The sequence below is a fragment of the Blennius ocellaris genome (assembly GCF_963422515.1).
Source record: "Blennius ocellaris genome assembly, chromosome: 1".
Classification (NCBI taxonomy): Eukaryota; Metazoa; Chordata; class Actinopteri; order Blenniiformes; family Blenniidae; genus Blennius; species Blennius ocellaris.
The window spans coordinates 31,612,972-31,640,772 of NC_137650.1; the positions used below are offsets into that span (position 1 = coordinate 31,612,972).

The 27,801-nt window shown below is 42.5% G+C and overlaps 3 protein-coding genes across 5 annotated transcripts; 2 read left to right on the forward strand and 1 right to left on the reverse strand.

The window, feature by feature from the left end:
• The first annotated feature begins 1,302 nt into the window (after window positions 1–1,302).
• LOC308129745 (casein kinase II subunit alpha'-like) lies at window positions 1,303–10,457 on the forward strand. 2 transcript variants are annotated; one of them, XM_080495793.1, is made up of 13 exons: window positions 1,303–1,436; window positions 3,355–3,731; window positions 3,814–3,925; window positions 5,716–5,817; window positions 6,008–6,058; window positions 6,222–6,281; window positions 7,077–7,160; window positions 7,563–7,673; window positions 7,781–7,882; window positions 8,145–8,245; window positions 8,365–8,513; window positions 9,217–9,304; window positions 9,987–10,457. In XM_080495793.1, exons 2-12 carry the CDS (start codon window positions 3,625–3,627, stop codon window positions 9,288–9,290), a joined length of 1,053 nt encoding a protein of 350 aa, XP_080351919.1. In that variant the 5' UTR covers window positions 1,303–1,436; window positions 3,355–3,624; the 3' UTR covers window positions 9,291–9,304; window positions 9,987–10,457. The 2 variants fall into 2 exon arrangements, with proteins under 2 accessions (XP_080351919.1, XP_080351918.1); XM_080495792.1 differs by lacking the exons at window positions 1,303–1,436; window positions 6,008–6,058 and having other exon boundaries at window positions 3,473–3,731.
• Window positions 10,458–10,728: 271 nt separating this feature from the next.
• kiaa0895l lies at window positions 10,729–20,754 on the reverse strand. Of its 2 annotated transcripts, none has more exons than XM_080501486.1 (7): window positions 20,622–20,754; window positions 18,482–19,254; window positions 18,254–18,397; window positions 16,555–16,687; window positions 14,584–14,889; window positions 13,844–13,941; window positions 10,729–12,908 (listed from the first exon to the last, which is right to left on the reverse strand). In XM_080501486.1, exons 2-7 carry the CDS (start codon window positions 19,205–19,207, stop codon window positions 12,747–12,749), a joined length of 1,569 nt encoding a protein of 522 aa, XP_080357612.1. In that variant the 5' UTR covers window positions 19,208–19,254; window positions 20,622–20,754; the 3' UTR covers window positions 10,729–12,746. The 2 variants fall into 2 exon arrangements, with proteins under 2 accessions (XP_080357612.1, XP_080357613.1); XM_080501487.1 differs by having other exon boundaries at window positions 20,663–20,747.
• Window positions 20,755–26,587: 5,833 nt separating this feature from the next.
• LOC308131387 (beta-1,3-galactosyltransferase 2) lies at window positions 26,588–27,466 on the forward strand (the record flags this gene model as incomplete). Its single annotated transcript, XM_080498115.1, has 1 exon — window positions 26,588–27,466. The coding sequence occupies one exon, from the start codon at window positions 26,588–26,590 to the stop codon at window positions 27,464–27,466; it is 879 nt and encodes a 292-aa protein (XP_080354241.1).
• Between the last annotated feature and the right edge of the window lie 335 nt (window positions 27,467–27,801).

Genomic DNA, 27,801 nt, shown 5'->3' on the forward strand with positions numbered 1-27,801 from the left:
CTAGATTTAACATTTCTTTGAGAGAAAAAAAATATATATATATATATAAGAATGGAATATGAAATACACAGAACAAGTTAAAAAATGCAGCAAAGATGGTGAACAAAAGTACAAAAACTTTAGCCATAGAAGTCATAACACTACGTTCTTGAGTTGTGCGTTTTCCCAGGCTTTTTGATCATTAAAGATGGTAAGTACACAGGGAAAATGTTTTCCAATACAACCCATGCAAATTACATCACATTCATCTTTAGTTCTCTCACCTCACACTAGGAAGTTCATGGGTTCAATTCACCAGTTCAATTAATTTGTGTGGGTTTCTGCGTGGGCACTCTTGATTTCCTCCCGTAGTCCAAAAACTTTAATGTGTCTGTCTCTCTGTGATGAACCGGTGATCAGTCCAGGGCAGGGGTGGACAATCCTGGTCCTCGAGTCCTGCACGTTTTCAACGTGTCCTCACATCAACACAGCTGACAGCAATTATTGGCTCGTTATCAAGCTTTCATCAGAGCCTCATCATGTCAACTCAGGTGTGTTTGAGCAGGGAAACATCTAAAACATGCAGGGCTGCTGCCCTCCAGGACCAGGATTTCCCACCCCTTGTTCAGGGTGTCGCTGGGATTGGCTCCAGCATGCCGTGACCTTGCGCAGGAGAAAGATGGATGGATGGAACTTGGTACTGTTACCAAGTTCTTATAGTTATCTTATAGTGGGTCTCAAGTTGAATCTTTTTTTTTTCTCCTCTGTCTCCGATCTCTGTCTTTGAAAAACTTTAACGTTATAGGTGGGAACAACTCCAGGGTACTAATTTTAAGTGAATTTAAAGTTAAAATTAATGTGTATCTCTTTACAACCCCGTAATATTAATTTGTCACAAATTTTGATTATAACTTTATAATTTATATCTATTATTTTTAGTGGGTTTTTTTGTTGTTGTTGTTTTTTTTTGAGGGGGGGGGGGTCCTCACACGCCTTTACCCTGGGCCCACTGCTTTTTTTTTGTCCGTCCCTGGCTAACTCGCCCACTGCGACCTTATAAATATAGGATTCTGTTAAGCGCCACTTCGTGTGATTTCCATTCGGGAAGCGTGTGTCTTGTCTGCATATGTTCAGAGCTCCACATCTTTTCAGGAAACATGGAGTTTTAATCACGTCTACTTCTCCGTGACAAGCCTCGCGCCTCGGTTTACTTCCGGGGGATGTTTACTGCAAAAACGAAGCTCATCCTGGTTCTGCTAACGAACCGCCGCTAGATGAACCGCCACCGCCTCCCTCCTCCGTCTGATCCACATCGGTAAATCTCCGGAGCAGAAACAATTCGGCCACATCGTGGGTTGATCGGGAGCCGGAAGGGCCACAACGCCGCAAGCAGCGAGCTTAAGCGCCGCGTTCATGCCGGGGGGACTTCAGCCGAGCACCGAGCTTTGCACGACGAGGTTAGCCGCTAACTTTAGCTTCGCTTGTTCGCCGCACTTGTCTGAAATTCCCGTCGGTAATGTTTCGGGGAAATTGACGCCGAAGTGCTCCCCCGCGTGATTAATTGACTGTGCCGGGGTCTGTGCGCCGCCGCTCCGCCGGGTGAAATGTTCACGTTTTGCGCCAAGTCGGGTCGCGAGGTGACGCTAACTGGTTAGCACTGGCGGTTAGCCTCGGTGTGTCGGAGATGATGCTCGTTAGTGAGGCGAGAACTGACTCACGGTGCGAAACACGCCTTTTAAACGCATTCGAGGTTAGTTTGAAACCTCAAGTCGTGATTTAAACCCGTCACACAGCGGTTCTGACACCATTTAATCCAGTCTGAACTACTGATGGGTTAATTGTCTGCTGCCTTGGACCACAGAAATACCAAATACGCCACAAAAAGAGACTAAATAAACCCATTGCAGCCAAATATTTATGTCCCCCTGGTACAAAATGACTCCAAAGCAACCTGCAAAATTTGAAAACTTCAGTATTTGACTTGCAATTAATAAGAGGCGTTGTAAACAAATATGGATTTAAATCAGGGGTGTCAAACTCGTTTTATTTCAGGGGCCTCGTAATGCTTCAGTTTCATTTGGACTGGACCAGAACGTAAAATACTGCAACGAATTTAACAATTGCACCTAAAAACTATACCTGAAACGTATATAATTCTTTGTTGTGGTGCAGAATATATGAAATGAAAATGTCCAAACAATTACGACTGAAAATGGCTATAATGTTAACATTAATCCAATTTTAATGATGGTTTCTGGTACAAAATGGAATGAAATGTGTTGAAACGGTGTTGTGACACACTTGTATTATGCAAGTTTTTACTAATTTACCCCGACGGCCTATCTTTCAGCCCCGGTGTCAGTGTTGTCTGCTATATTTGTTTAAAAAATTAGCAATGTTTTCTTAGAATTTTTTCACTATTTGCTCGGTGGTTTGGCAGGCTGGGTTGGACCCTCTTGCGGGCCGGTTTTGGCCCACGGGCCTTTTGTTTGGCACTCCGCTCTGAAACATTGTTGAAATTCCTGTAATGACAACCAAGAGGTACATTATACCACTGAACCTGCAATCAATAAGATGATGCATTAAAGTAATAGAATGCTCTCATAAATTAACCGAGAAGTGAAAGACTTATCACTTGAAACACAAACTGTTCACAGAATATCAGTTTAGTGACATTACAACATAAGGATTACATAGAACTATGAGGTAAAAATCACTGTAGAAGATATAATTGATATGTAACCATTCCATATCATGTGGAATTTCAAACCCACAGCAAATGATAAAACCACAGCATGATGAGCAGAAGCAACATCTCTGAAAATGTGTAACTTCAAGAGACATGAAATATTTCGTTAAGAAGCCTCACACAACCCAAGTAGCTATTGTGGACACCAAAAATTACCAAGACAAAAAAAAAACCTAAAGTGAAAATCTCAAGCTTACTCACAAAGGTAAGTATGACCTCAAAAGAAAAAGGTTTGAAGCGGCATTTTCAAAGTGACTAGAAATAACTGCAGAATGACTAAAATGATCCAAATTACAACTTCAGCCACACAGAAATGACAAAAACAAACTATAATGACTCAGAAAATCTCTAAATGTACAATAACACTAGGCCCAAAATTGTAAAAATAGATTAACCATGAATCTCAAACGACGTATTCAATGTTGAAATTGAACTGCAACTTACAAAACTAAATGACCTTTAATTACTTTTAGTGACTACATAATTATAGCTGGCACACTTAACTGCAGTTATTAAATCAGTGAACCAGTTATACCGAATGACTTAAGAATCAAAGTGACAACAGATTAATGCCTCGAGTTGGTTTTTTTTTTCCCCACCTTCCTAAACTGACCTTCTCCCTGCAGCTGGCGGCTCTTTATCCCACCCTGCAGACCTTCCTCTTCAGGAGCCTCACTCAGTCAGTCATCCTAGCTCTGTCAGTCTGCACGGCGGCGGCGTCGGACCGGACCGAAGCCTTTCCTCAGCGGGCGCAAGCGGCCAAAGCCGATGGTAAGCACGACCCCGGGATCTTAGAGTCGCGTCATCAGGCGAGTCGGTGCGCCGCCCTCCAGTATCGAACCAACAAGTATTCAGCGGGAGGTGGGGGTCCCCGACACGGAGCCTCGAAGCTAGCGATGCCCGGATCCACGCCGGCCAGCAGCAAGGCTCGGGTGTACACCGAGGTCAACACACAGAAGAACCGGGAGTACTGGGACTACGACGCACACGTGCCAAACTGGAGGTACGGCAGCCGAGTGTAACGCGCGCGGGATGGCGAGCCGAGCGTCCGGGTGTCTTAACACAGTCTCCGCTCTTGTCCACAGCAATCAAGACAACTACCAGCTGGTCCGTAAGCTGGGCAGAGGAAAGTACAGCGAAGTGTTCGAGGCTATAAACGTGACCAACAATGACAAAGTGGTGGTGAAAATCCTCAAAGTGAGCATGTGATGTATATTCTTGGGATTATTCTTCCCTTTTCTTTTTTTTTTAACCTTTTACCTTTGGTTCTGTCTACCAACTTTCTATTTACTTGGAGAAATAACATTTCTGCTACTTCAGTTAGACTCAATTAGGAAGTCCTGTTGATGTCCGTGTAGTTGTATCGTCCAGATGGGAGGAATGGCCCTTCTCCCTTTTCCAAAAGAAATTATGAAAGATTTCATTTCGACAAAGTACATTTGCAGAATGTGAAGTAGACGTGCGAGGTAAAAAGTACAAGTGTGTTAGTGGATTTTTAAAATATAAAAAAAAAAGTTCTGAACTATCACAAGACACTATGGATTCTCATAATGGTGAATATATGTGAAACTGAAAGGCAGGCACTTAACCAGACATGACTAGTCCAGGTAGCAGTAGGAGCATCCACAATAAACTTGATGTTTAAACAAATAACTGACGATAAGAAGCAGCAACAAATGCTGAGATAAAACTACCAACATGCAGGCAGCTCTTATAAAGAAAATGATGTTGGACTTAAAGCCGACGATGCACCATGGGTTCAGGATTGTTGATGTCCTGGCTTCTCCAGTAAACTTCGTGGTCATGTACTCCAGAACAATCCCACTGAAACTATTAACCATTTACTAAAGTCATCAGAATCCGTGTGTTAGTGTGAAGTGGTGTTACAGTCATGGATTTCCTGGAAATGTTATACGATTCAAATATTAGTTTTTTTTATTCTTGCCTGAAAAATGGTTTGGAATGTTTAGAAAGATCAATGGATTTAATTAATTAAAATAATTGGAAACTGAGTGCTTCTCTCCACAAACTCATGTGACTTTAGTGATAAAATGAAGTATTAATGGAAATATTAGGCACAGTGTTTGTGGTTGTTTTGACATTTCATGGCTACTTTTGTCAAATATCTTTTACACTCATAACAAGAGTCTGTTTCTGTGTGTATTTCTGAAGCTTTCATATCTTAACAATGAATGGCATTTGGAAACTTTTTCCTAAGGGCTACAAATGAGTACTCATTATAAAATTGTGTAATTTTTCTCAATGAGTTTGTGTTTAAAATATTGCAAAAACATTGTTTCTGATATAAAATGACAACAGAATTCAATATTAATATTTAACATTAATCAATGAACATCCAGGATTAAGACAGCAAAATGTACATTTTAATAATGCCTCCAATCATGCCGAACAATGCATAGATAAACAAATGCATTTACACGTCAGTTAATCATTTGGAGACTCACTGAAGCATCTGTAGTGTCTAAAGAAAAAGCCTGCAGCTGCTCTGTGGAGAGGACGGAATTAATTTATAAAGTATGTTTGTGAAGCCGCAGCATTCAGTGACGTTCTCTTGGTGAAATTTGTATTTGAGCAACACTTCCTGGGTGTTTCACTAAAATGGACAGTTACTTTCTTTGTCCAATAGAGGGGGGGGGGGGGGAGAGAAACACAAAATGATCCAAACTATACAAACGGAAGCAGGAAACAAAATTAACATACAGACTAAACCAAATTTGACACGATTCCAAAAAGCAAAGGAAATCTCATGTCCAGGGTGAAAATGTTTCCTGAGTTTAAAGGCCTTCTAAACAGTAATCAACAGTTCCCATCATAACCTCAGGGGAATTGAACCAGCAACCGTCCAGTCACATGCTTCTCTGACCAAAACCAACTTTTACAAACAGTTTTTACTTTGTCAAAATGACCAGAGTGTCCGTTAAAAAAAAAAAGAGAGAGATTTAAAAAGGCTTCTTTTCTCCCATTAGCCTGTTAAGAAGAAGAAAATCAAACGCGAAATCAAGATCCTTGAAAACCTGCGAGGAGGAACCAACATCATCCGCCTGGTCGACACGGTCAAAGATCCCGTGGTGAGTGAGAGAAACCCTGGGTCACGGCTTTTCTCTCTCTCTCTTTTTTTTTTTTTTTAAATTCTCCTCCTGCATGTGGGGCATGTATGTCAGCCGTGATAATCCAGCCATGCTTGTAACTGGATGACGGTGATCTCCACCTACCTGCTGTTCTCCTGCGCTGAGCCATGTGTTTGTCCTCTCTTTGCAGTCCCGAACACCAGCGCTTGTCTTTGAGTGCATCAATAACACAGATTTTAAGGTACCTGAGTTGCACAACTACCATCCATGCGAAAAGGCATCAGTATCCATTATTAATAACACGCATAACCCCTCCGGTTTAATGTTGCACTTGTGCAGACGCGACTGATGAGTCCTCTTGGGAGGATTTCACACGTGAACATGTTTCTTCTTCTCCTCCACAGGAGCTTTACCAAAAGCTGACAGACTACGATATCCGTTACTACATGTATGAGCTTCTCAAGGTAATTTCATCTCACTGCTGTGGGGGGAAACTGACGAGCTGTTGGAGGATGTCTGCGTGCGATCAGGCCTCTGATGGAAGAGATGAGAAATGAAATGGAAAAGTTCCAGTATTGAACTTAACTTGCATTTACGTCAAACGCCCTCCGTGTTGCAGTAGCGTCATCAGTAAATAATCGGTCTCTGTTTATTTTGCATCAATTTGCTATCAAGGATGAATCCTGTGAAATATAAGTGAAGGGATTCCGTTGCCGACGCATGACGTCCTGTAGTCACAGGTTGTTTTTAACTAAAGAACTTTATTGTTCCACTGCCGGAAAATCAAGAAAAAAAATTATTAGGTAATTTATTATTTGTTCTCAATGCAGAATTGTCCACTTCCGCAATGCTTCGTAGAAATTATTAAATTCAGCACCCCTCATAGGCACAGGGAAAATATGCAAACTCCTTACTGGAGGGGCGTCCTTTTCAATCTGAAGTAATCATAGTATGATAGTTGTCACTCAATTAATAAGAAACACACGTTATCAGGAGAGTAGGAATTATTCCTATGTGGAGCAAGCTATTCTATTCCACCAATGACGATGATCACAGTCTGCAAGGATTGTAAGTTTGTGTGTTTTGAATTTAAACAAACGAATCACTACGTGAATGATACTTGCACAGCTTTCGGTCCACTTAACATTCATCCCTCTGGTCAACCCTGTGACCCACTTAGAGGCACAGCGAGCAGAAAGTGGATCAGTGATGCGGGGCTGCAATGCAGATCATGTTTTCTCTCTCCCGTCTTGTCCCAGGCTCTGGACTACTGTCACAGTATGGGCATCATGCACAGGGATGTGAAGCCCCACAACGTGATGATCGACCACCAGATGAGGAAGGTGCTGATCGTGTTTCATTTGTGTAATCAGATGCAGGACCAGTAACTAAATGTTGAAGCTCAAGGTTGTGATTGATTTTTGCCTGTTCTCAGGTTGTAAATTCGACACTTTCTGGTTCTGCGGGTTTCTTCCCGTTGTCGGAAGTTTTTCCTTTCTGCCGTTGCAAAAAAAATCTTCTTGCTCATGTGTATTTGTTGATATTGTCTTTTAAAAATGACTTGTTGTAAGTAAAATTGAATTAAGCACACATTAGTGTTAGTAAAACTAACCTATTTAAGTTGGAATCTCCTCGTATGTAACATCATTTTGGGACTATAATTTTATAAAAAAATTGAGGGCTGTTCAGGTGATTTTTCCTCAGGAAGTGTCTTGATGGTTAACACATGCCCTCTCTGTGCTCAGCTGCGTCTTATAGACTGGGGTTTGGCTGAATTTTACCATCCCGCTCAGGAATACAACGTCAGGGTGGCCTCCCGCTATTTCAAAGGCCCTGAGCTGCTAGTGGACTATCAGGTACTTCTCACGCACAATCACCCGCCGGCGTTTTGTGTGCTTTTATAACGATTCCAAGTGTTTATTTTGTATTTATGTCTCCCTCCTTCTCACTTTCAACCACCAAGATGTATGACTATAGTTTGGACATGTGGAGTCTGGGCTGCATGTTGGCCAGCATGATTTTTCTGAAGGAGCCATTTTTCCACGGTCAAGACAATTATGACCAGGTGAGTAAAGGACATGAATACATGCATAGATGTAAAGTCCGCCACGCTTGTTTAAATCCACTTGGTATAGTTTATAGTAGAGGCTGTGTGTCAGAAAAAGCGGAGTTCAGAAAAGTGAAAGGACAAGATTTAATATGGAAATACTCTTAATTATTATTGGAGAGAGGAAACTTCATCTACGATCAAGAAATGAAACGCGTGAAACCATTGTGGGGAAATCGCTTTCGTCTCACGGAGCCTTCGATTGTGTCTGGTTTTCCAGCTGGTCCGCATCGCTAAAGTTCTCGGCACAGATGAGCTGTTTGGCTATCTGCACAAATATCACATAGAGCTGGACACTCGCTTCAAAGACCTGCTGGGACAGTGAGTATCTGCAGACGCCGGTCCAGAGATTCGAAGACGCTCGAATTGTGCGAGTCGAGCCGTCGTCGTCGTCGTCGTGTGACGCACACGCAGCCTCTTTTTGATCACGTGTTTTCCAGGCAAACCCGGAAGCGCTGGGAGCAGTTCATCCAGTCGGAGAACCAGCACCTGGTGAGCCCCGAGGCTCTGGACCTGCTGGACAAGCTGCTGCGCTACGACCACCAGCAGAGGCTGACGGCGGCCGAGGCCATGCAGCACCCATACTTCTGTTAGTTACTCCGCTCGCTGCACTCTCGTACAAACCCGCCGTGACACCAGGTCACCGACACACCAGCAGAAATCCGACGGAGGAGTTGCGCAATCACCAGAGGAGGGAAAAAACAAAACAAAAGCTTGTTTCATTTAATTTAAAATAGTCATGGTTGACTTGTGTCTGTAGTGAATATAGAGAGTTTAAGAAGCTGGTCATTTATTACCCAACTGCTTTACTATCATAACGACTGGGACATTTTAACTGATGTTAAACTATACACACACAAAATTGTAAATATCAAAATGCATACTGTAATAACATGGTCATTTTGGTCATTTCATCGAATTATTTTCTAACGTGCAAAGAAATGAGAAACAAGCCAAATGAATAAAAAAGATACTCGTCCAAGTGAGTGACCCAGAAATCCCTTGACACACTCCGATTTTACAATATGCGTTACATTTGCAAAAAGGGGGTCGGAAGAAGTGGAACTCTTTTAATCCTACCCCTTTTAAAATAAATTAAATGTGAAGAAAGGTTATTTTTAAAATATCTTTAGTTTTTAAACAGATGTTTCCCCATCTTAGAATGTGGCTGTTTTTACACGTCGGCAACGTCTCACCTTTGCTTTAATATTAAAGAATCATATCACCATGTGAGATTTACTCGTACTTCTCTAAGACGAGATGTGAAGTTTCTGTATGTTTGTGTCCCTCAGACCCTGTGGTGAAGGAACAAGTGAATGCCAACACAGACGGCACAAAGGCAATAAGCAGCTCCAATGCAACATGATGACCAGAGAGCAGGTACACACACACACACACACACCTTTGTTTTAATATGCAGTGTAAACATTAAGCTTTGTTGGTGAAGGCAAACAAAGCACGCACACACTGATGGAGTGTGTAGGAGGATCAGTTTGTGAAAGTGTTTTAGCTTTACAGCCACAAGCAGATTCAACAAACAAACATTTCCTTTACTGTTTACATTTCAGTAAACGGTAAAGGAACGTTTCAGTAACTCTCCTACGAGTTTGGGGGGGAAATCATGAAATGATCCCAAGTTGAAATGCAACAAAAAATTTAATAAAAACATAACTGAGCAAAGCAAGTTGCTCAATGTTAACAAATAAGCAACTAGATAAACAATCTTGCGCTCGACCAGCTGGTGACGCTGCAGCTCCTTTCAGATATCAAACCAATGTTCATCCTTTCACCTGAACTCTCTCCATCACGTGGATGAACTGGCCACCCACCTCACATCAGCTTCTGTGATCCAGTCAACTGATCTTTGCGTCTCCTGAGTACGATGTGACGATAAACTGTTTTTTTCAATAGTTTAGAACAATTTTGACAATTTTATATTTTTACTAATTTTATGAACTGCTTTAAATTAGATCAATGAAAGTCTCGCCTATCTAAAAGATGAACAAAATGGTAACGTGTAGTTTGTTTTGTTGTTGTTTTTTTTTGTCGTGGGCCCATTCAGGAAGAATCTTTGTTACCTCAACTTGTGACCTTTTCGTGGCAGAAACCTCTGCCTCCACATCAACAGCCATACTGGAGCAAGATGTCAAATTAGCAGCACACACAAACACGCACGGATTCAACTTCTCCCAACAAAGGCCCGGGGAGTCTGCGCTGCTTGGTCCGAGTCACAAACAAAACCCGGTCTGGACTCAGATCTGACCCTGTCCCCCCCTCCTCCTCCTCGTCCCTCTCCTTCCTCTCTTCCACCTTCCTTTCCGATTCCCTCCCGACACCCCTCCCATCTGTTTTTAAAAAGGAGCAAAGCACCAGTTGTCGGCTCGGCGTCTAGCCGGCGCCGCTGCTGTAAAGACGTTCGTCGGTCACCGCGACACTCGTGGTGACCTGAGATCCAGTTCCAGGTTTAAGCACTGAGTGGCGTGGAGGCTCTTTTCTGCTATGGATAGAACAAAAAGCTATATTGAAAGAGAATAAACCATTTTTATTTAAAGGCTCGTGTCAGATTTTTCATTGCCTTGTCCAATCTACAGATCACTCTTTCTGAAATCTCCCAACCCGCTGAACAAGGAGCCCAGATTTAAGATTATCTCGTGTAAATTGCAAGCTGGTCAAAACTTTCAACTTCAGGAAATAACTTGCAGGTCCACAAAAAAATCATTTTTGTACTATAAACCAATTTTTAATGCATTGAATAAAAGAATTGGAGGCACCTTGTAAAAATGAAAGCAAACCAGTGCCACATTTTTAAAAAATCTGCTCTTAACATTTTACGGTTCTCTTTGAGCAGCAGTATGTTTTAAATATTAAAAAAAAAAGACACTGGAGTGCTCAAAGTTCGAGTGTATATTTTAATAAATAAACTGGAAATTCAAGATGTTTCCCAGAACAAACACTTGTGCAACATTCGTGTGTGAACAAGCGGGTGCATTCATTCGGGCAGAGGAAATGTACGAAACATCACGTCTGAAAATCATTTATACTTTGATCCAAGTTTGGTATTTTTACTTGTTTTTTTGTTTTTTCTGGACGTCCAGTTTGCGAATTGTTTCAGTCTGCTCCAGACGACTCGACCCCCGAATGAATGCCCCCCGACTGACATCTGAAGTTTTAAGTGTCAAACACGGTAAAAAGCAGCCTACAAGCACACAGCCAGCTACAGCAGATGAGCTCGACGCTCCATCGAAGGCACGCCTACCACAAACCTGCTTCCTCCTGTTTGGCTCAAATCACACACAAAAAAAAAGCCCAGCAAGAGTTTTCAAAGATGCCACTTTTGGCACTTTTGATGTACTGCAGTGGGAAAAGTTTGACATTTTGGGAAGCGCTGCGCCATGTGGAGATTTCCTGTTGAGTCAGTGGAGGCCCATCTGGTTAAATACTGCTACTACATCAAATAAAACAATCTTAATTCGCTCGTATTTTCTTTTAGCCTGCTTGTCGTATGCATTTCTCCGCCACATTTTGTAAAGGAACAGTTTGGCTTGTGTTGGTTTAGAAAGTGTTTGAAACAAAAGTTCAATAAATAAATATCCAGTTCAGTCCCCCTGAACTTTAAATGTGGACGCCTCTTATTTTAATAGACAATTCATAAACGTCAAATGTTTATGCAACATTAATACTTTTTACGATCACTAAAACCAGAAGGAAGTAGTTGTTCGATTGAGTGCGACCCAGGAGTGATAAGAATTTTTCAAAAGCAAAAGTTGTTTGTCAAAGTTCATTTTCTGTAAAAAAAAAAAAAATCTTGAATTATATCTAAAATACGGTGAAGCAGAGACTAAAGTGACCTGAATGGATGTTCACAGATACAGAAAGTTTAGTTTTTTTTGCAGATTGTGCTTCTTTATAAAAGTTATTTCGTCACCAGATTCTAAAACACTTCCTGCAACACATTTTTTTTTTTGTTATCCTTTCACCACCTTCCTCTCCACAGGAATGGCAGCAAATCCCCAAAATGCCAAACTGTCCTTTTAAGGTTGCAGTTAAATTTGGTTGCTGTGCAGCAGGGGGCGCTGAAAAGCAGGTCACGTCACAGTAGCATATTGATACTCGGAGGAACACCAAGGACACGGTTAAGACAACACAGTTGATTATCTTCTTGGTAACACTGATATTTTGAAATCTACTCCCCCGGGAAGAATTAATTCACTGCTCAACTGGAGTCCGCTGGCACTTGATATTTTAACAGATTCATGTTTCAGCTTTTACCCACCCGGGGGTGTTTTTTTTTTTTTTTTTTTGGAGATGTGGCATCCTTGGTGTCCTTCGTTTGATAATGCAAACGATCTAAGGCATAAAAACAATGTCGTCTAAACAAAGGTATAAAGCTCATACCAGAGACATTCAGTTTGCTCTCAAAGTAAAAAAGAAGAAAGAAATCAAGAGAAAACTTAAATAATTGCATAAATAAAGCGCGGGATTATGAAAGTGATTACATAGATAATGTTGGTTACATCGTAGAGTTGCAGTATTGAGGTAACTTCATAGTGGGAGTAAAGGCGCGTGGCGGGAGGGGGGGGGGGGGGGGGCGAACTTGTAAACATGCATCAGACAAGTGAAAATGCCGACTGAGGTGTTACTGTGTACGTCCCTTTTTGTTCGCGTCATTCAAGTTTTACAAAAGAAAAAAAAGATAACTGGGAATACTGTATATTTTACTCGGGGCGCGGCATGACTCAGTCCGAGTACCGGCATCCTCCGATTCTTCTCCTTCTTGGCTCCGGATGTGAGGGGGGGAGGGGGGTGGGGGGGGGGGGGACGGTCAGGGCAGCAGCTCCTCCAGCGTGGCGTCGTCCAGCTCGTTGACGGCGACGATGTGGTCCAGGTGCTGCAGGTAGCGCTCCTGGTCGCGCATGAAGTGGGGGATTCTGGTCCGGGAGAGCGTCGCCAGGTGCCGCAGCCTCTCCACGTCTTCAAAAGACACCTGGGGGGGGGGGATGGAGGAGACGCTCATGTGCAACGTTCGCTTTTATTTGAATAAAACTGGCTTGAACCCTTCAGGTATCTGTGCCCGAGTATCTATTTTCCCCAAATGACAAAATATCTAGACTTTCTACTTGTTGAATTTTTGAAAGAGATTTTTTAAGGGTGACGATTCAGAGTTCCACATCCATTTTATATCAAATCCTGCCTGATTATCACGTTTTTTTTTTTTTTTAACCCACCTAAAGACTTTACTCCTGTTTTATTGTTTAGTTTTTTTTACAGTTCACTTGGTTTGTCTTTTTAAATACAGCACTTTGTTTTACAAGCGCTATACAAATAAAGTTGAGTTTAATACCAGTTGAAATTAAGCTGGTTTATCCACACAGACAAATATTGCATGTGTGCATACAAGCAAATCTAAGACCCAGATAAACAAAATCCAATCAATTCAAAAGTGAAAATATTTACTTTTGCATTTGAGTGGTTTAAGAATCTTTACTTTTCCTTGCTTTTACTTAAATAAGACACTTTCAGTATCCATACATCTATTTAAAGTAAATATAAGTAGTAGTTAGAAACTGCAAATATTTAAAATGTTCTAAAAATAGATCCTAAAAAACTTTTCTTATAATAAATCCCATCCTATGGTGAAGACTATCATCTGCTGAGTGTATTGCTGCTGCAATGACCACTACAACCAGCAGAGGCACTGTGACGTTACTTTGTCCTTCACTGACTAAAGACAAACCAATAATCCAAACTATTGCAGTGATTTCCAAGCAGTACAACTGGAACAAGCAACTGATTCTCAAGAGCTGCAGAATAAACACACGAGATTTTATTGTCAAATATTGATTTTAACACAGCATAGCCACAGTTGATATTTGAAGTTTTATCTGTATTTATGTTTTATCGGTATATTTTTGCACCAACCTTTCCTAAAGAAGTCAACATCTTGAAGTCGATGTTCCTCCGGTGCCGAAGAATCCGCAGGATCCCGTCCAGGTAAACCTGATCTTTGCTGAAACAGCCTGAAACACAAAGAAGACGACAAGATGAACAAAACACGGCCGGAGTGTTTATTCAGAAAACATTTATTTTCTCGATCACGTTCATGAGTTGTTCCCTTTGCAGTTTCTGAGTGATAAAACCTCTAAATTATGTGAAATTTCAACTTGAGCTCACATGAACCGTTAAACTGCTTGCTGAAGGAATTACTTGACCAGCTCATACCTTTGGCACTTCAATCAAAAACATACTTTATAGCACAACAAGGTTGATTTCAGTCAAATCAAGAGCTTTTCTCTGCACCTTTATTTGTTATGTTTAACCGTTTTGAATTAACGTCATAAATATTTCAACAGATGACAAACTACAATGAAGAATGAAGGTAATTATATTTGAATAAACAGTGTTATTTGACTGAAACACATCCTGAATAGACACCTTCACAAAGTTTGTCGACACACTAATCTGGAAGTATTTACACAAGTGGGTGTGTGAGCGTCCCCCTGCGTATATTTACTCTGCCTTTTATTTACCTGGTGAAGTATTAAGGTGACCTGCGGAGACCGGGTCAAGACAGACGGGCTGACTTTCTAAACAAACCTTTTGGCAAAAGCTCCGGCGTCACGCGTCACTAATGAATAGCCTGCACGGCGAGGAAGGCTCACCGGGCTGCGAGGTGTCCGTCTGGCCCCTCTTGGCACGGAGGCAGTACTCCCAGCGGACGTCCGGGTCCTGGACGAAGCGCGCGATGTGGCTGAAGAGCTGGCTGAAGCTCATGCTGTTGGCGTGGTACACGGTGTAGTAGAGCAGTGCGGCGCGCCACAGGTACGGCTGCTTCCTCAGCAGCACGCTGTGCAGGCTGGCCAGGCCTTCCTCCGTGGGGTTGGCCGGCTTCAGCCCCAACTGCTTCCTGCCGTCCGGGGAGGCCCACGGCTGCAGGTTGTTGTTCACGCCTCGCAGGTAATGTGTGCCTGAGGAGGACACGTCACGGATTAAATGAACCCCTTTTAACCCCCCCCCAACAGAAATATGGAAATTTTCCATCTGAAAAATTCATGTAAAACCTTGAATTTCCCCTTTCAACACTAATACTCACCAACATCAAATAATCTATATATTCAACTATGAAAATAAAGTTTCATGAACTGCTACAGAATTGCACTTTTCAACCAGCTCAGCTGCATATCAAAAAACCCGATTATAGCATCTAAAATCTCGTGGCTTTAGAATCGAAAAAAAAGCTGCTTTAAAGCTACGTTTTACGTTTCCCCTCCTAAAAGCAGCCACTGACTCATGTTGGTAAATAAACCTACATGATCTAGATCATCTGGGTTTTAAATATGAATTCCAAGTTTCGGATTTTACATTTTCACCTTGATTGTAAAATAAATATTCAACTCTTCTACTCACTGAAACCTCCCGATATTAAAAATCTGAAGAAATAAATTAAGTTCTGATGTGTTTGAATCTGGAACAAAAATGTTTTGTCTGTAAAGTTGGTGGGACTTTTGTTTGGGTCGACTGTTAGAGGTACATCTCTTTTTTTTAATGTTACACAAATAACACTTATTGTGTTCTATGCAAGCCTGATTGATATACTCCTGTGAAATTGAGTAATACAGGAGGAATATAGAGGAGGACTTATATTAACAGCCGGGAACAAAAAAACTAAAACAGACACGGCAACTAGAATTCGACTCTTTAGAAACTGAGAAAACTGCCTAATGATTTTTCGACAGGTTTTCTCTCTCGACTGGAATATTATAGAGAAGACTTCATTGTTGTAAATTCAAGTATGATTACGTTGAGACTTCAAGGGAGAATCGATCCACTGCATTCTGGAGAGGAGATGTATTCTGGATCTTTCTTATTCCTTCATGTTGGCGACAATTACTGCAAGAACTCGTCTGTCACGCCAGGACAGACGAACAGGAACTGCAGCTCGGGAGGCAGAGCGGCGCCGCCACAGGGTTATAATTATCGCATTATGCCATAATTGGACTAACAGAACAGAATCTGTGAGCATTGTGAGACTTTAATAATGAACGTGCCATTTTGAATAGTCGTCCAAAGCACTTTAAATTCTCCTCTTCACTCAGAAGCATGGATGTTCAATTCTTTAAAGAGCTACGGATTAAAAAGTTGGTCTTGTGTCAGTATGGCAGGATAATATTCCAACAAAATGTATTGCTATTAATGTTTCCATTACATTTTAAATGACGTTTTTCTGAATTGGATCAATGATTCAGTTCATGGATTTTTGACACCGTCGACACGACATCCGCCGCAGGTTAAAGATTTACATTGGTTGGTGACCAGAAATCCACCAGTCATTCATGCTTTCATTCAAGACGCAGTCGCCTCGTCACCGCATGTTGGTGCTTGTCGTCATACTTTCCCAAATCCTCCGTTACTGTTTATCCCTCCCACCAACGGGTGCCAAGATAAACAAATCATTTCTGTTACTCACTTCAACTGTTATGGCTGGCTGCTTTGGAAATGTCCCAACAGACAGCTTCTTTTAAGATTAAAGTCTCCGCATCGTATCAACAGTAAATCTGTGAGACGCTTGGCAGATACTGGTGAATCGCGAACTCTGAACAATTCCATAAACGACCTGGAGGAGGTGAGCGTACCGATCTCGTGCCGCAGCATCCCCTCCAGCCAGTGTTGTCGCGCTCCGGCCAGGTTGATGGTCAGAGTGGGACGGCAGCTCTCCACCACCATCACGGCCTGAGACAGCAGCTCGTCAGACAGACGCACCACGACCTGCGTGAGAGGAGGGACAGACGGAAGACCCCCCCCCCAGATTACAATCACATTTATTTTGGCTCGTCTTTCGTCAAGCGTGGCTTAATGGCTGCTCTGGCGGCAGCTCGGTCAAATAAGAGCGTTTATTGGGTTACCGACCTCCTCGCCAAACAAACGTACACAACAGAAATTGATGCAGCCTTTCATTCCCTCGCTGTCTGAATACTAAATCCTTGGAACTTCAAAGGGAAGTGAAACCGATCATGATGCTGTCAGATTTAGCCTTTTCCCAGACAGGAGGTGAGCATTTGTGATGAAATCTTGAAAACAAACTCACAGATGATGTTAGGTAAATTTGTACTTTATGTTTATTATTAGTACTTGATATAATGGGAATTAACATTTTGTAAGTTATCGTTGTTTCATGCATGTCTATTATAACCACTGTTCACTGTTTCACACCTGCAAGGGCACGAGTCTTTGTATTATTGAAACTGTACCACTCTGAGACTCTTCAAGGTCTCTGGCCTCTGGGCCGGGGGACATCTTATCTGAGACTCCTGCTTCAACTGTGTGAACCATATAGAAGTGTAGCCACACACACACGGACACACACACGGACACACACACACACACACACACAGGCCTGGAAACCAGTGTTAACCTGCTTTGTCTGTGTATGAAAATGTAACCGCCTACTCTAACTTTGAATAAAACGGGGCAGAGAAATGAAGATCGGGGCAGATCGGTGAACTTCAGCTCCTGAGGTGAATTCATTTCTCTGTCCTTGTACAAGCTGACTTATTGTTTTGACTCTTTATTGCTCTCGATACTGGGGTTGTCTCTCTTTTCATTCTTGCAGGTTTTGTACCTAACAGATGACCATTGTTACCACGTTGTGCCCATCAGAAAATTCAAGACCACAATTTAACCGCAACTACCAGACACTGCTGAAAAAACATGCTCACAAATTCAGACAGTTTGCAGATCCCAAATAAGGCGAAATGTATTTATTTTTCCATGCATTTTTTTTTAACCTGTATATGAATGCGACAAGGATCACAGCTCAAGTTTTGGTAAAGGAGGAGTTTTTTTTTTTTTTTATTATTATTATTATTTTGGGTCGCAATGCAATGGTTAGTCCACCTCAGCAAAATATACTAAAAGCCTATCTAAAGAGCTATGGCTGCTGCCTCTTCTCTCAATCTCCTGGGTACATACATGATAACTTCTTTTTTTTTTTTTTAAAGCTGGAGTAGTACATTTGTTTTGCGAGTGAAAAAATAGCAAGCTCAATGTTAAAAAAAAAACCCATTTCAAACACTCATGTTAAATCCATTTTTTGATTGTGTATATTCTAACAGGAGGGGTCAAAATGAACCTTTGTCTAAAGGCCTTTCTGTGGGGAGTTTGCATGTAATTTTAAAACTGATGGACATGCACGTCAGGCAGTGTGCTTCTGTGTTGGCCCTGCGACTGGACTGGCGACCTACCCAGCATGCACCCTGCTCTTCGTGTCAACTTAGACGAACCAGGTATAGAGTATGAGGAAAGGGACGACCTGAAGACGAACGCTGTACCAACCTCTCCCACGCAGCCTTCTTTCTGCAGGTATTTGCGTACGGCAGCCCAGACCTGACTCTTGGGGAGCACCGTGCCGCCGGTCACCTCCTCAAAGTCCTCGTAACAGCCAAACTTCTTCAGGACGCACTCCATGATCCCAACAGCCTGTAGAAGAGAAACAAATAAATAAACAAGCCTCACGGTCAGATGTTCGTCATCTTCATCTTCAGACGCGAGTTCTGAACCGACCTGCTCGAGGAAGAGGCCCGAACCCTCTCGGTACTTCTCCAGCACGCTCCTGGGCTCCGGCTGCGTATACTCGAACTGAGGCTCGTACTTGTAGTCGGACTGGAAGAAAGTCTGCTTCTCCCGCTCCAGGTTCAGAGGTCTGAGGGCCACGAGCAGACAGGGCCTGGCGGACGTGGACGGCGCGGAGCTCCCCGCGCCTTTAGCTATGTGGGGCAGCGAGGTCGCCGGTCGCATTTGGCCCCTGCCGGCCCGCGGCCCCAGCGGGTAGTTGACGGAGCAGGTGCTCTCGCTGCGGCGCATCCAGCCTCCCGCTCCCAGGCTGGGACTGGTCAGGCTGCGAGCCGGGGGCGAGGGCGCGGCGGTGCCGCTCCTCCACGGGGGCTGCAGGATCCTCCGGTCCGCCATGTGGTCCTGAGACCCACGTAAGCGTTGGGGCGTCACCTCCAGGCTGAGGGGACGGCGCAGCGGCGGTCTTGGCGTGGCCCCACATCTTACCGACGACGACCTCCTCTCCGCCGTCTCGCTGCCAGTTTGAGCCGGGAGTCCGTTGTGGGAAACCTTCTCCTTCTTGGCGACGTTGCTCCTCTTGGCCGAGGATCTGGGCTTGGCGGTGCCGGGACTGCTGGCAGTTTTTGGTGGACCCGCCTGGACGTCTGGCTCCAACAAGTCCCGGACGCTTTCAACCTTGACCTGATCCATGAGGACGCCGCCTGAATCCAACACCATCACCACAGCCGCCGCACCTCAGGTTGCCCCTTCGCTACGGCCCGGCCCTGATGACACAACGCCAAGGGTAACGTGTACAACTCACTTTAACTATTAATCAACACTGAGTATGACGTGTGACAGAGTATGGAATCAGTCGTTCCGTTTGTCTTTGGATGAGATATAACCGTTATTTACTTCCCACAGGTGAAACTTTGTATTTATTTATTTATTAAACGGGGTTATATTATACAGCTTTTCAACACTTTCACATGAGTCTTATTGGTCAAAAAACATGGTATTCAAAGTTTGTTTTTGCCCAAATCCAGCTCCTCCTTGGTTTTCCCCCCATTTGAATATCGGATCATAGGCGCTACATTCAGAATCTGCTGTGTCTGTGTGAGCTGGATTGGTTCTGCGCACACACACCCATCTTGGGAACTATTTGGAAAGTATCGTGTGTGGTTAAGAAAAAACACATTATATCTTGCTCAAAAAAGCACAGTAATGACATCATGCTTGTATACATACGCTTGTAAAGATAATGTATGTTTATTAAGGGACCTGCACGCTGCCATCCATTAAGCTAATTTCTCTCTCCAACCTTCCCTTGACAACAAGTTTTTCTCTTTATACATTTCCCACCTCCTTCAATTATTCCCAATGTGATTAGTAAGACCACTGGAGGTTAGATAGACATGAATTCAGACCCACTAGTTGCAGTAGAGCCTGTTATCCTGTTACAGCCATACAGCCATACAGCCATACATTTGGACCTGAAATGTTCAAGGTATGCTTCAAGAACAATTATTCAGTTAGTAACTAGTTAATGAATGAGATAATTGACCTATAACAGGACATGACATCGAGTTGATTAAAACCAGTAGCATTATAAGCCACATCTTAAGTGCTGCCTTTTAGAATCAGTTATATCCTCCTTGTTTCATGACCTATGAATTCTAATTTAATCAGTCATTTAAATATCTACAGAACACTAAAAAGTGTGGATAACACAGTTAAATACATGTGGGTGATATAATAAAAAAAAAAGTAAACTAAAATAGAATGTGTGGATATAATACTAATAAAACAAGACATTATGATGAAGAAACATTGCCATAGTATGTAAACAAATACAAAAAGATGATTAATGGGTAAATGTTATTGAAACGTTTTTTTGTTTGTGTGTTTGTTTTTTTTAAACCAATAACGCACCCATTATTGATAAAATATGAAAATGTAATTTTTATATATGGGAACAATGTAACACGGGATCTGGATAGTAACAGGGAATTATTGAGAGCAGATGTTTTTTTTTTTTATTACTGTAATGAGATATAACGCCAGTTGACTATCATATCCTCCTTAAACAAATCAGTTCAACGGCTCTGAGAAGCTTTAAAACTCCAAAACAACTCCTCCAACAAGCACTCACCCAGTCCTGCTGCTGCCGGGGATTTATATTCATTCACTCACCGCGGTGGCAGCTCCGCGCAACCGGCCGGGACCCGTGTTTTCTCAGTTTTTACCGGTGGTCGGAGTAACGGTCTGCGGATAGCGGTTCACGGATCAGCGGGGCCTGAGGCGGCGGCCCGGGCCGGCCAGGAAGCGGGGATCGCGTTGGAAGATATGACGTCGGAAGCTGGGGACGATTTGCGCATGCGCCTGAGCTACTAGAGCTGCCCGGGGCGGGGCTTCCATCCGCGCTTTCTGAAGACGTTACGCATTATGATTGGCTGTGTTGACGTTCCGCATTATTACTGGCTGCAAGATTCTACCGTCATATGTAAATAAGTTGTAACGTTAGCTTCGTGGAACGCTAACGTGGCTGCGTGAGGTTAAAAGGATGCCTCTGAAATCCCTGAAATTGCTGTGATCTGTCTGGCTTAACTTCCGGAGAGTGTAGAAACTGAACGTGTCTGGTGGAGCTTCGTCTGATTATTGTGAAGTTTCTTTTTTTGCCCCGCTTCCTTTTACCTTCCTTTTACTTTTTCCTTCCAGGTGCTGTCCAAGTGTTTTTTGAGCATCAAGCACATTTCCTCAACATAAAGTCTTTGATTATGCATTTATGCATACTTGTTGGATTTGGGTTTTTTTCTGTGTAAAGGGCTTCGAATTGCTCCGTGTATGAAATATGCAACATATATATGTGCAATATCTATATATATATTCACATTTTTCCTCTTTTCTTTATGTTTACAAAAGGGTTTTTTTGTTTGTTTTTTAATTTTAATTTTTTACCATTTTTCGTTTCAGAAATGTTTTGCGTCTCAACATACAACAATGCCAGAAAAGCCGAAAATGCTGTGGTTTGGTTGTGGTGTCACGGGTAATGTTTTAATGTAATAAAACCGTCTACAAATGTGCACAGAGAAGCAAGCTTTTTTTCTTCATTTTGTCCCACTAAAAAACATTCTCCACATGTAATGCACATTTTTTAGTGACTGAACACATTGTGGTGTAAACCGGGTTCATATCTCTATTGGGCCATTTATAGACTTTATTTGTCTATTCTATATCATTACTCTGTGCATGTATTCACTCCTTTGGGTTGTTTTTGTGTCTATATTTATATCACATCTTGTTTTGATTGTATGTGTGTCTGTCATCATAAGACGACAGACACACGCTGCTACAAGAATGCTGCCAAATGAATCATTTCTCACATGAAACATGGTGAATTTGTTCACCAACCACTTGAGATAAATGCAGCTGAGAAAGGTGGAGGAGCTCCCAGGGCTTCTGGAGGGGATAGGAGAAGAGGGGGGCGGAGTAAACAAAGGTGTGGCTTTCTGCAGGTAGAGAAGAGTGCCATGGTGACTGAGAGAGAGAGAGGGTGCGAGTGGGGTGGGGTGGGGTGGGGGGGGAGGGAGAGGGAGAGGGAGTGGGAGTGGGAGTGGGACTGTCTTTGCCCTCACTGGTGACTTTCTCACCTGGGTCACAGTTCACAGTACGGAGCTGCTGAAGCAACGACATGATTTTTCTCATCGGAACAACCTCCATGAGCTTTTTCATCTTGCACATGGAAAAAGACAAATAACCACAACTGCTGCAGGAGGAGCACCAACATGCTTTAAAGAGGATTTAATCAGGACGGGTGGGGAAACAAAGGTTTGTCAGCTTTTTAAATGTCTGTGGAACCTGCTGGGTAATAATGAAGAGGGGGGGGAAATATGTGTGTGGTTTAGAGGTTTTTTTTTTCTCCACTTGACAACAAAGCCATTAAATAAAATAAAAATATGTAAGATGATTTATCCACTTCAATGAACCTGTATCCGGGTTGCTGCTTTCATGGCTTCAAATAGTTGCCAGGCCTTTCTGTGTAAAGTTTACATGTTCTCCATGCTTGGGTTTCTTCCACATACTCCAGTTTCCTCCCTCACGACAAAAGAACCATGTATTTGAAGTTAATTGGGGACCCTAAATTGCCCATAGGGTGCCTGGTTATCTCTGGGTCACCCAGGATTAATTACCACTATTCACTGGAATACAACCTTATTTATGAACATTACAAAAAAAATACGCCTTTTCCTGTCAATCAAGCGATCAAATCTCTGGCAAAGTGGCATAAAACCGATCATTTCTGCAGTTACGAAATTCTCCAGATGGACTTCAGCCCTCCTTAAAGATTGAGTGTCCTAATACTGATTTCACAAAGACTGTAGACAACATGTGACTTATTAGACTTATTGCATGTTGCTGATGTATTAAAGTAGCTGCTGTCATTTAGAGTGTACACTGCTGATGTTCAAGCTGTTTTCTCCACAATTGTTGCCCTTCATGTTTTAGCTGCCTCCCTGCTTCAGCCCACCTGAATCTAATGATGATGTCAATGGCAAGTCTGTCAAAAGTCCAATAAGGAGATGTGTTGAGAGAGACCTAAAACATGCAGGCCACTGGCCGTCCAGGATTGAACACCCCTGGAATAAATGCACTAGCCGGTGATGAGCCATGGGTTGATAAAGCAAAAGGACCAAACCCCCTGATTATAGATTATGCTTCAAGAAATACAAGAAAATTGACTCGTCTCAATAACTGACACAACAAATTTCCCCCCTGATTGTTGTGTTTCCTTCAAATGACCACTGTTGGTTTGAAATATTAAATAAAAAGATTGAAGTTTCACTTAATCATGATGGGAATTGAACCTGGAACCTCCCGAGTGGGAGGCAACACAACTCTACCAACTGTGCCATGTCGCCCAATGTTGCAAAAGGTACAGTTTAGGCTCTGAATTAACTTAAAACATACTTCTTCTTTTTTTTTTTTTTAATGGATTGAGTAAAGAAGGATCAAGTCAAATGAATAGACGTGAGCTGACGCACAAGTGTTTTGCATTTCATTATCTAGCTGGATTTATTAGAAGTCAGTGAATCTGGATTGACGGTACATTCATACGTATACACATCTTTCTTTATAAGGATATTCTTTCTTGAGGCCTCATCAGATGGTGACTGAGGCTGCTTACCTTCTCTGTGACTTGATTATTTGACTGTGAGAAGGAAACGTCCTCTTTTATTCTGATAGTTTCCAGGGGGAAAAAAACCCCACACATAATAGAATCTAGCCAAACTATTATTTTTGTCCTTTATTCACTTAAGTGCTTCCAAGCTGGTTATTGACTAATAAATGTTGATTTTTTTTTCTTATCTTGTGTGTATTTCCACACAAAAGTCCGACATTTGATCACACACAGTTGATTTTAAAGCCAAACTTTGAAAAACCAGCTTTTCTGCACTACTTTGTTCTGTCCAACCAACTTCTGGTTATATTGCTCTTGTACTTTGAAACCATGAAAACCACCAGCAGATAATGTGTCAAACCTCAGGGCTTTCAAGACTTTTATTAGTTCTGAACACTTTGCACAGTCAAATCGGCAAAAAAGATTTCCGTGAAAAATTGCTGAATTGTGTTGTTGGAGTCAGTTTGTAAGGAAATCAGTAGACAAATCTTGATGAAAGAGCTTCAAGAGGATTAGGGTTTTTTTTCATTCATTCAAACAATCTATTTTTATATTTGAATATCAAGTTCAAGATTCAAAGTGTTTGTCATATGCAAAGTAAAGAAATGTGTTTCCCTGTATAATTCTAACTTTGCTGCCCACACTGAATTTATGCAGCATAAATTAAAAAAACAAACAAAAACAAACTATAATCATTTAACAGTGGCATGCAAACACTGTGCAATAGAAATAGAAACCTATCCATTAAACGATACAAAAATACATGTGATATGTATATATAACACTTTTCTATTTTACATAAAAGTACATTTAACCCTTTCAACTGCCAGAGGATTCATGTAAAGACTGAAGATTTGAACTTTCCCACATCAAGCGTGTGTGCATGCGTCTCGCAACCCAACTACATAAACTGTGAGACTGGTGGAGTTTCCCACTGCCCCCAGTATATGTATATAATATGTCTAACTATGAACAGCGCCGATTGAACGCAGAAGAACATGTTAACAGGTTAAAAGTGCATTTTCATTGACATATCCACACCGATTGTGCTTTAATAGCCATTTTACACACCTAAATCTCTGAATCTGATCAAATTTGACATTTTTTGCTTTTTCCATGGGACGTTTCTTGTCTTTGCTTTGTTGAAATGGTAAAACATTAACACATAAAGGTATATTTCTATTTCGTTTGTTTGCCTTCCAGTCATTTACTGAACCATACGAATGTGTGTTCTTTCAGAACTTCAACCCTGGTGTGTGCGATTGTCAATACACGCATGATTTGCTTTTCCAACTGCAGCTTATCCCATCGCTGTTGACACTGGGTGAAAACTCCCTGGGCTGGTTGGGAGTGCCAACCAAAATAAATGTGCAATGACACTCCTTCTGAAACCTTTAGTTTTTTTTTTTTTCTCCATGTGTTTAACTCAAAGATCCAAGACTTTTCCCCTGTACACAAACAAAAAAAAGGTCTATTTCTGTCAAATATTGTTCACAAATTAGAATAAATCTGTATCAGTGAGCACTTTGCTGAGATAATCCCTCCTCCTCCTCGCAGGTGTAGCATATCAAGATGCTGATAAAACTGCAGGATTATTGCACAGGTCCGTCACAATAAAGGGAAACTGTTAAGAAAATGCCGCTGTGCATATTTGTTTATTTAACACAATAAGATTATATTTTGAACTCCACTGAAGTGAGTGTATTTAAACCTGTACATCATTTTAATCGTCACCATTTGTGGTGAGTTTCATTAACTCCTTTTCTTTAATGTGACTAAATGCTCTTGAATTAAAAAAATCAAAACAAAAAACCTAATATACAATAATAAAAATACCACAAACAATTTCATCATCAGTTATTATTTGATATAAATTCACTTGAGTATTTATAGTTGCGCCTAATTTTTACTCTTGGCAAGATGGAAAAGAATATTTAAGATATTTATTATATATCATTTATATCAGGTTTAATGGTACAGTAATCATTATCTATCCGCTATTTTCCGTACTGCTTCGAGTGAATCCTGACTGATCACAAGTCCACAGTGGTGGTAGTATCACATTGTTTAAACGTGTAAAAAAAAAAGAAGCATTTTGGTGAGCTCTGTTGACTGTACTTGAGCATATATGTGTGTACAAACTTTCCTGAGTGACTTGTCTCTCCTCTCAGGGAGGAACGATGGGGAACGGACCACCGGCGAACCACAGGAGACTGTGGGCTGGTTCGTACCAACGCCATGGCCTCTTCTTCTTGATGACTTTTGTTGCAGTCTATTTATTTTATAGCACAGAGATCATGTCCAACTGGAATGCTGAAAGGTGGATGAAAAACCAAATGACACCGCTGGACAGTATCTACATGAGCCAGGGACAACATGGGACGTCCGGCATGAGGAGCACAAGCGGCAGCGCGGCTGGATCGAATCGTAAATTGAACACTGCTGCCGTTACTTCTGCTCCAGCTCCCATTGCTTCTGCGAATGCTGCATTAGCTTCTAATGCTACTAGAGCTTCTGCTAATGCTGCATCAGCTTCTAATGTTACTAGAGCTTCTGCTAATGCTTCATCAGCTTCTAATGCTACTAGAGCTTCTGCTAATGCTGCATCAGCTTCTAATGCTACGAGAGCTTCTGCTAATGCTTCATCAGCTTCTAATGCTCCTAGAGCTTCTGCGAAAGCCGCATCAGCTTCTATTGCTCCTAGAGCTTCTGCGAAAGCCGCATCAGCTTCTAATGCTACTAGAGCTTCTGCTAATGCTGCATCAGCTTCTAATGCTACTAGAGTTTCGACTAATGCCGCGACAGCTTCTAGTAATCCTACTACAGCTTCTACTAATGCAACTACAGCTTCTGACGCCACTGCAGGTTTTTCACCCGACACTAGCTCGCCTGTAGTCCCTCAAACTGACATCGAGCCGACGGCGCCGCTACAGGAGACGATGGAAGCCACGTTGAGGCCGACCCCGGCGCCGTACGTGTCGCCCGGCCCTTATTTGGTGGAGTACCCATACGAGTATCGCTTCATCATCAACGAGCCGCAGAGGTGCGAGCGGGAGAAGCCGTTCCTGGTCCTGGTCGTTCCCGTGGCGCCCAGCAACAAGGCCCAGCGCGACGTCATCCGCGCCACCTGGGGAAGCGAGAGCCTGGTCAACGGGAAGGCGGTGAAGTTGTTCTTCCTCCTGGGCCTGCCGGCCGGCGGCAACCTGCAGCGGCAGCAGCAGCAGCTTCTTCAAGAGAGTGACAAGCACGGGGACGTGATCCAGAGTGACTTCATCGACTGCTACAAGAACCTCACCATCAAGACCATGGTGATGCTGGAGTGGCTGGACTCGTACTGCCCGGGCGCCGCCTACGCCATGAAGATCGACTCGGACATGTTCCTCAACGTGGCTAACCTCGTGAACACGCTCGTCCACGCGCCGAAAACGAATTACATGACCGGGCTCGTGGCGCGGAACGCCGCGGTCCTGAGAGATCCCGCCTCGAAGTGGTACCTGCCGCACGACGTCCACCCTCCCTCGCAGTACCCGCGCTACGCTTTGGGTCTGGGCTACGTCTTGTCCTCGGACCTCGCCAAGAAGCTCATGGAGGCGTCGCGCCACGTGAAGCCGCTCTACATCGAGGACGTGTTTTTGGGGCTGTGCATGCAGTACCTGGGAGTCCCCCCCACGGAACCGCCCAGCTGGAATTCCTTCCACGTCTTCCCTCTGGCGTACAGCCGCTGCGCCTTCTCGAGGATTATAGCCACCACGACCACCCAAGTCACCGATCTGGTTTGGCTCTGGAGAGACTTTAAAAAACCAGGCCCCTACTGCTGATATGGACCATTGGACATTTTCTATTTGAAGGCTGTGCTCAATTACAACTGAATGTTTTGAAAAATAATGTTTACATTTGACCATCAACTTGCCAACGATAGATAATATTTTGGATTTAAGCCGTTAAACAGTAAAAAAAAAAAATATATATATATTTTTTTAATCACGGTAAATCAAAACGTATTGCTCATCTGCACTATGGAATTCAAGTTATTCTGTATATTGTGCTTATTTATATTTAGCGTTGTTGCCTAAATGTCAGAACATGATGTATAGTAGATGTTGGATGGACATTATTGCATTATTTGCACTGTACATAGTGGGGTTTTTTTCAT